Raw genomic sequence first — 8,854 nt, forward strand, 5'->3', positions numbered from 1 at the left:
TTAACAGAAATCTATCCACCCCACCCCAAAAGTGAAAGGAACCAATTTCCTCTAACACATATGCCAAGTCAGAAATGTGGCTGGTGTGAGTCTGTCCGCTGTCTGTCACATCGATGTGTGTCCTCTCTGTGGTGGTGGCCAGTCTGGCAGGTCCCTGAGCAAGAAGTCACCATCATCAACCAGCTTTCACCGTCTTCTCTCCTGCTGGGAGGGCAAGCGGCTTCTTCCTCAGCCCCCAGCCCTGAAAACACCACCTGAGGGCACACTCTTCACTTGCTTAGTGGAGGCTTCCGAGACTTGAGCAAGGCATATCTTTAGTCTTGGAAGACGCTTATTCTCTGTCATGACCTAGACACATTTTTGTCTCCCATTTTTGCTTGATGACCAACTCACTTCATGTTCCGTGGCATCTCTGGAACATGCTCAGATTTGCAGGCTCCCAGACTCCCCCTTTCTTCAGTTCACAGTCTTGGATCCTGTTTGTTGTAGCACCGATGCTAGCTTCTCTTCGTTTTCCCAGAGTCCACCCCTAACCCCACCCCAGCATCTTCTCATGAAGCTGAGGCAGCCAGGTGGTACACAGTGGGTGGAATGCTGGGCATGGAGTCAGGACGACCTGAATTCAAATGTAGCCTCAGATGCTTGTCAGTTGTGTGACTTTAGGCAAGTCATTTAACCTCCATCTAGTTTTCTTGGCCGTAAAACACGGATGAGAATAGCAGCCATCCCCCAAGGCTTATGGTGAGGGTTGCATGAGATATCTGTCAAGAGCTTAGCACAGTCCCTGGCACATAGTAGGTGCTTAATCCATCCTTCCTTCCTGACATGTACATCCATTGTCACCAATTTCAAATGAGAAGTGGCCTCCTTTGTTCTCAGGCAGTCAGAGTAACCCTACCCACTCATAGTGGATGTTCTCCTGTGGTGCCACGGAGGCAGGTCTAGCGGTCTCAGAGGCCTTCAGAGCTTTGTGGCCCAGCCTCTCAACATCTGAACCTAGGAACTCTGCCCAAGGCTCAAGCATGGCTCTTCTGGGGGGAGCAATTTGTTGCTGAGCCTGGACTCCAAGCCTTGCCATCCTGGCAGGAGCTAAGGGCCTCCTTCCAGGCACAACAAGACATAAGAAGAGGGGGCTGGGGGCGGGGCATGAAATCACCAGCTGCTAGAGCCTGCAGAATGACAAGGGCATCTGTCTTTAGGCTAGCGTAGGTCAATCCCCCTATTACAGATGGAAAGACTGGGGTTGAGAGGCTAAAAGGTTTGCCCTATACAGAGATCTCTCTTGGCTCTCCTCCTCCCTCCCTGACTGCTCCTCCTCTGTCTCCTTTGCTGGATCGTCCTTCAGGTCACGCCCTCCTTTTGTGCTCTGTCCTGGGCCCTCTTCCCTTCTCCCTGTAGACCTCTTCACTTGGTGATCTCATCAGCTCCCATGGATTAATGACTATCTTTATGCTGATGGAGCTACTACAGGGCCCAGGAGACAGAATGCCGAGCCTGGAGTCAGAAAGACCTGAGTTTATGTCTGGCCTCAGACACTGCCTAGCTGTGTGACCCTGGGCAAGTCACTTCACCCTGTTTGCCTTAGTTTCCTCATCTGTAAAGTGAGCTTGGGAAGGAGATGGCAAACCACTCCTGTATCTTTGCCAAGAAATCCCAAATGGGGTCACAAAGAGTCAGACAAGCAAGACTGAAAAACAACGGAACAACCCCGAAGATTCTCACATCTCCCTTTCTTGTCCCAGTCTCTCTGCTGACCTCCAATCCAGCATCTCCAACTACTTCTTAGACATCTCAAACAGGATGTCCAATAGACATTTTAAACTCAGTATGTCCAAAACAGACCTCATGATCTTCCCCTTAAACCTCCCCACCTCCTAGGTTCCCTATCTCTGTAGAGGGCAACATCATCCTCCCAGTTCCTTGGGCTCACAACCTAGGGATCATCCTGGACTCCTCACTATCTCTCATCCCCAGATCCAATATGGCAGCAAGGCCTGTCGATGTTACCTCTGCACCATCTCTCGATTACAGCCCCCACCCTGGTGCAGCCCCTCGTCACCTCATACCTGGGCCATGGTGATAGCTGCTGGAGGGTCTGCTTGCTTCCAGACTGTCCTCCCTCTAGTCCACCCTCCATTCGGCCACTGAAATGATTTTACTAAAGCTCAGGTCCATCCATGTCACCCCTTACTCAATAAACTCCGGGGGCTCCCTATCACATCTTCAAGGTCAAATGAAAAATGCTCCAGGCCCTTTATAACCTGATCTCTTACCTTCCCCCGACACGTACTTTTGGATCCAGGGACACTGGCCTTCTGGCTGCCCCCCGTGCCTTGAATAGCCCCTCTCCTCTCATCTGACCACTGACTTCCCTGGCTTCCTCTAAGTCCAAACAAATATCCCACCTTCTAGAGAAAGCCTTTCCCAGCCCCTCAATTCTAGAGCATTCTCTCTGTTCATTCTTTCCTATTTATAGAACTTGTTTGTACAGAGGTGTTTGCTTCATGACTCTCCCATTAGATTATGAGCCCCTGTGGGTGGGGATGGTCTTCTGCTTCTTTTATATCCCCGGTGCTTAGCATGCAGTAGGCATTTAATAAATGCCTATTGACTGACTGGGGTCACAGTTGGGGAGAGATAGAGCCCAGAGTCAATTGAGTTCTAGAGATGTGCCATCTTGGCGATGCCACCTACTCCCTGTGTGTGGAGGTCTTGGCCCTGCTTTTGCCCTCTGATGCTCTGATAATGCCCTTACAGGTTTGCAACCACAAGAGAGAATGCCACTGTCAGCCGGGCTGGGCTCCACCATACTGCCAACAGAAAGTGGCTGCTGTTACCTCAGGTAGACACCCCTAGTACGCCACTTTGTGATGTGATTCCCCCCTCCCCGCTGGCCTCCTCACCACATTGCACAATGCCTTACACTAAGCAGACATGGGATCAGGGGGCAGGGACTGGTCAGCCATGCTTGAGGCAGCTAGAGCAGTGGGCTGTCACAGGGCAAAAATGGGCATTGTCTGCAGTGAACAGCCCAGAGGCAGCACTGATGTGGACCAGGTCCCACATCCTAATGGGTAGGGGCCCCTGGCTTGACACATGCAAGTCTCCCTTTCCCAGCCAAGCCAAGTGGGCCCAGGAGGTTGTGGTCCCCTCATCTCCAAGCCTGGATGAACTGTTATCTGCAGCCTGAGTAACCCAAATATTTTGCTAGGCCACACCTGTTGCAGGGTTTAGCCCCCATTCCCCCTTGACCTGTCACTTGAGAGACCACTGGCTGCCTGTTGCTATAACATAGACAGTCTTGCTGTATCAGCATCTGTCAGGCAGGGGAGACCATGAGGGAATACCCATATTCTGGGCCCAGTGGGGAGGGGGAGAGCAGAATAAGTTAACCAGAGGATCTGAGGGGCACTGAGCCAGCCTCTCCGTCGGCTGGGTCACTGCTTGTACAAGTGGGGAAGCACCAGAGGCAGAGAAGACCCCTGAGGCAAGCCCTAGGCTTAGGGCTGAGACTCTATCCAGGCAGGGAAGGCTAAATGCCCAGCCAACTGGGGTCCAGCTCGGTAATGTTCCTCTTGGGGGGTCAATCCCTTGCTTCTGTTGGTCCAAGGGCTCTGGGAGGAAAGAGGCAGAGGTGGCCTTCATCTACCTGGGCTGTTTCATGCACAGAGGGTCTGCTGCAAGGCTGCTCCAATTTGCAAAGAGCCTGACACATGATGGTGCTTAACTGCTTCCTTCTCCCTCCAAGGGGCCCAGGGGGTGCTGACAGGGGTTCTGGTGACCCTGGCTGTGCTTGTCCTGCTGATCGGCGTGGCCTTCATTCTCTACAAGCGTCGAATGCTACCTCCTTTGCAGAAGAGGTGAGAACCATCCGGGGTGCCAGGCAATTCTCACTGGCTGTCCTGGCCCAGTGGGTCTGGCTCTGGGAGGAGGAATGTTCTCTGGGTCTGTCTGCAAGGAAACACGGCACCTCAAAAGGGGGCCTGAGTACTGGAAGTATAGGGAGCAGGGGAGGAAGGCGAGAAGTCTGGTACCAGACTTGATAATGGGCATGTTGGTGGATGCATTAAGTTTTGCCTTGTGACCATCCATGATCTTGGATGAGCCAAGCAACAACCCTGAGGGGGACTGGATGTGTTCCCATTGTTCTCAAGAGGAAAGTCATACTCAGAGTGGGTGAGTGAGTTGCTCATGGTCACCCAGCTCACAGACCCAGAAAGAGGGTTTGAACTTGGGTCTCTTATGACACCGAGTTCTGTATTCCCACACAAGAGCCCACTCTCCCAGATGTTGGTGGGGATCACTTGCTCTTAGTAATGGAACTTCAGATTGAACCCACCACACCAGGGTTTTCACCCCCAAGAGCCACCCCAGGAATTCCAGCCCCATACCTGCTGGCATGAGGAGGGAGGGGCAGGCCCAGGACCTTTAGCTCTAATTTGGCTCCCTACTTCCCCCTAACTTCTGAAGAGGTAAAAGGGGCCTGTGCTTTTTGGGAGTTGTGGCTTTGTGGAGTAGATACATGCCAAAGGCGGATGGGCTTAGCTCTTTTCTGTCAGGAATGCTGCTGAATGCCTGGCAATCCCCAGTAACATGGAGGGTGACCTTGGACAAGCCACGTCTCTTCACTGAGATGGAAATGATTTCCCAGCTCACTCCCAGCAATGGTTCTCAGGGGCCTAGCAGGAGGGGGATGTTTCAGGGTGGCCTGTGCGTGCACATGGGGAAGATGCCTGTGTGCTCAGAGCCCTGGACCTGCCATGCCCGGTGCTCACCCCAAGCACCCTGGCATCCAAGTGCAATCAAGCTTTCCACTCACCTCATTTTCACCCTTCGCCTCCCTCAGGAAAATTGCAACAGAAACCCCTTCTGGCCTCTCCAACCCCTTGTTCCAAAAAGGGGTCTGCAGAGCACCAGGACCAGTCTCTACTGCACCAGCTGTGCAGCACCCTAAACCCCAGTCTGCTCCGGTGGTCCCTGGACAGCCACCCCCTGCGGTGAGTACAGCAGTGAAGCAGCATGGCCAGCCTGCTGTGAGCCACCTTGGAAATGGCTGTCCTTGCAGGGTTCCCAGCAGAGCCCCAAGTGCACTGGGTGCCTTGCGGACAAGCCATGATGACGGTCCAGGTTGAGGAGGACCTCTTGAACTCATTCTCCCTTCTATAAGGATAGGCCATTGTCTCCAGGGCCCCTGACCTCCTGGTGCAGGGATAGCTTGGACACTGAGCTCCCTCCCGGGAGAGGGATCATGTGAATCTGGGTGTAATCATTGTGCTACCCAAGCACAGATCAGCCGAGCTTTCTGGGGCTCACTTGGGCCTTTGGAGCAGATACATTTTAACTCTGCCCCCTCTTTCTTCACAGCTTCCTGAAGCAGCTGGACCCCAGGCACCCTTCAGAGTGCCTGTGTATACCAGGCAGACCCCTCAGCAGGTAAGCCATGGCCTGGAAGCTGCACTTTCTGATGGAATCTGGGGGCATCTGCTTGATGGCCAAGGGAGCCAGTGACCCAGCTTTCCACTTTTGGAGAGGTGGAGGGCTGTGTGTGTGGAAGGGGACAGTGCCATGTCCAATTCCCTGGGAAAAAGAAACAATCTAGTGATACCTGGGTCCTCTCTGGGAGGGCTCTCAAAGAGGTGAAAGGGCTTAAATTTGACCCTGGGTCTTGGTCATTAAACTCCATGCTCTCCCAAAGACTTCCCTGGGGTGCCCCTCTCTGAGACTTTGCAGCCATTCTCTACGAGCCACCAGCCCTCCTTGTGCTTAGTGGCTGTAGATGTGGTCAGCCCCACAGTCCAGGTTGGGGACAAAGCCAGCAGCCAAAGTGCCCACAGGCTGAGCTGGCCTTGGTCCCCCACCACTCAGGGTGGCTCAGGCAACCTGTCCTCTTCCTCTCTCTCTCTCTCAGAGCAGACCTACACCGCCCAGCAAGCCACTGCCGGAACTGAAACCTAAGCAGGTGAGGCAGCTCTGGGGTCAAAGAACACTCCCCTGAAGGAGGCAGACAACACCCCACATCCAAGGACAGCTCCCCCTCCACTCTGCCCCTGAACTGAGCCCACGGCTCAGGCTTTCCACCATCTAGGAGGCAGGGGAGCAACCTGGCCCGTTTTGGCTGATCCATGTTACCCTTTTCAGTTCCTGTCTTCTTTCTGACCCTTGCTCCCTGTCTTCATGTTGGTGGGGGGGCCAGGAACCATAAACAGAAGCAACATCTGACATCATACTCCAAGGCTTCTCAAGCCTGGCCACTGGACACCAGGTCCAGAGCTTCCTCTTCTTTCTTTCTGCCCCACCTAGGAAGGAGGGAGGTTGTACTAGCCCAGCCCGACCTGAGTTTGGGGCTGTCCTGCAGCAGTATGGTCCCCACCCTTAGAGGTGAGGGGCCAACCCCTCACCCATCTGCCTGAAGCCCTTGGCTAGCTGGTTTGTAGGGCTGGATCCATCCCATGGTGGTAGGTCCACAGCCCCATCCCCATTTCTAAAGGCTATGATTGGCTCCACCCTAGGCCTTGCTGAGCTGGGGTGCTGAGGGCCCTCTGGGGGAGCTAGAGAGCAGGGCCAGGCCTGGGAAATATGGCAAGCATATGAGTGACCTGACTGTGCCTTTCAGGTGGTCAAGCCAACTTCTGGTCCTCCACCTCCACCTGTAAAACCTCCAGCTGTGACTGCCTCACAGCCCCAGGTAAGATGCCCTTGAGAGGACCCATGAGGCTCTCGCCTCAGGGCATCTGTTCCCCTGCAAAGGCTAGGCTAGCTTTTAAAAATCATGCATATGGAGGGTGCTGTCCAGATTTGACCTTTGTGCTTAAGAACTCCCCTGGGGTGACAGGTGCATTCTGTTCCTGCCACTGCCCTTGTAAATCTGGGGTTTCCATCAGTCCTGGGGCAGTAGTCTCTAACCCTGCAGGGCCTTTTATCTCAGGAAGGTGAAAGCCCAGTCTGATCCTGGATCATCACTGTGGCCATGGGGCCTAATATTGGGGTATCCAGTTATCAGCTTATGGGGGAATAAACTGCCTAAGTGGAACATGCTTTTCAAGAGACTACCTTTTCCTTCTCCAAGGGAGCTGGTCCCAAGGTGGCTCTGATGCCGCCAGTCCAGCGCAGGTGACTGGAAACCCGGGCCCTGAGGCTGAAGAGACTTGGGGCCATGACAAAGGAATCAGCTAGCTGCTTTGATGGTCCCCAATCCTGGCAGGCCCGGACCATGCTTGATGTCAATCAGTCATCTGCAATGCAGAGGGAGGAAGGAGCGGCCTGGCTGGCTCTCTCCCCTCCTCTACCCCGCATCTGGCAACCCTCAAACATCCCCCAGAGCTGGGGCTGGTGTCTGCCTGTCTCTGGAGAGCCAAGACCTTCCCGGAGAAGGCAAAAGGCCAACCCTGAGCTGGTGCCCAGATGTTTTTCTGCATATGTGGGCCTTTCCCCTCTTCACTTCCCACAGAGTCTCTGGGGCTCCCTGCAGTCCTGTAGGCTGCTCCGCCTGATGCCTGCTTACAGGAACAGTGGGTCCCATCCCTCCTGCACCCTGCACCTCAGTGGACAGTCCAGGCTGCTGCACACCGCAGGATCTGTGAAATACTCGCTTCCTCTCCCATCCACAAGGGCCCTCAAAGGTGGCCCTTGCTCTTTGTATGGGATGGACATTTCTCAGGGACAGTCATTTTACTCCATTCATTTCAAGTGGTCCCCAAAAGGCTGCAGTTGTTCATGTCTGCTAGGCATCCAGGGACAAACCAGCCTCTAAGTCAAGGCCCCATCAGTTACCCTGGCCAGCTGTGAACAGTATGCCAGCCAGACTCTCCCCATGGCTTGATTTTGTCATGGGACCCCACTCGCATTAGTCTGAATCAGGTTTGATGTACAGCATGGTCCAAGGCAGCAGCCTCTCTGGGGCACCCCAACATGGGCTGAGGTCCTCTCTGGGGCCCCCCCAACATTCTCGGTAAATGGGCTGGGGTCCTCTCTGGGGGCCAACATGCTTGGCACATGACCTGGGGTTTTGGGATAACGGTGTCTGCTGCTCCAGAAAGACTGAAGGTGCTTTTCTGATTAGTCTTCCTTGCTGAAAATGCTGCATTTTATCATTAAATTATTCTATGAGAATCTTTGGGATAAAGGGCAAATGCTATGAATATTTTTATAACATTAAAAACTCAATCCTAACCTTTAACCTGCCTATTTTTATGGGGCTCTGTAGAGTCCAGAGCTTCATTTTGATCACATTTACAGATTGGTTTTGTGAAAATAAAATACTTGAAAGCTCTTGTCCCTGTTGCTCTGCTCTCTTTACAAGGTCCAGCTCTCAGCCCAGGTGAGTCTGGGGTAGGGGGCATCTCTCTCCATAGGATTCTCAATGATTGCTCCTTTACATACCTCATTGTAAGAGACCTAGGTGCTCTGACACTATGGCCTCTCCTGCAGAATGAGTGCCTGGACTGCTCCCCCCCACCCCACCCCACCCCCGCCACACACACATACACGCACACACGGAAGGCCTGGATGCCTCAGTGGTCTCTGGGTCTTGTGAGCCTCACCTATTCCCTGAGCTATGGGTGTATGTTTGGGAGGGAGGATTGGGGGGCTCCAGGACAGAGAGCATTTATACCAAATCTTCACCAGAAGAGGCCAGATGAATCTTATTTAACATCTAGGGTATCTCAAGGGGTATCTAACAGGCTAAAGACTCTGATCCCACAGGACAACTTGACCAGTCTGACCTGCAGAAGCTGGCACCTGGATAAACCACAACATTCTCAATGGGGACCTTGGGCATTCAAGCTTGGCTTGGTGGGGACCTGCCTGAAATCACCCTGTGTGGGGAGGGGTGGCCAGGGTCTGTCATTCCCAG

At 53.5% G+C, this 8,854-nt stretch overlaps 1 protein-coding gene across 1 annotated transcript in view; it reads left to right on the forward strand.

The window, feature by feature from the left end:
* The window catches only part of ADAM8 (ADAM metallopeptidase domain 8), a 33,187-nt gene extending 25,014 nt beyond the window's left edge, over positions 1-8,173 (forward strand). Inside the window, exons 18-24 of the mRNA XM_036735571.1 lie at positions 2,758-2,842; positions 3,749-3,860; positions 4,847-4,997; positions 5,365-5,433; positions 5,909-5,959; positions 6,614-6,685; positions 7,067-8,173. Of these exons, the coding sequence (XP_036591466.1) occupies positions 2,758-2,842; positions 3,749-3,860; positions 4,847-4,997; positions 5,365-5,433; positions 5,909-5,959; positions 6,614-6,685; positions 7,067-7,114 (588 nt within the window). The 3' untranslated portion in view covers positions 7,115-8,173. The remainder of the gene's footprint in view (positions 1-2,757; positions 2,843-3,748; positions 3,861-4,846; positions 4,998-5,364; positions 5,434-5,908; positions 5,960-6,613; positions 6,686-7,066) is intronic.
* The last annotated feature ends 681 nt before the right edge of the window (positions 8,174-8,854 follow it).

Source organism: Trichosurus vulpecula, chromosome 8 (genome assembly GCF_011100635.1).
Source record: "Trichosurus vulpecula isolate mTriVul1 chromosome 8, mTriVul1.pri, whole genome shotgun sequence".
NCBI classification, from domain to species: Eukaryota; Metazoa; Chordata; class Mammalia; order Diprotodontia; family Phalangeridae; genus Trichosurus; species Trichosurus vulpecula.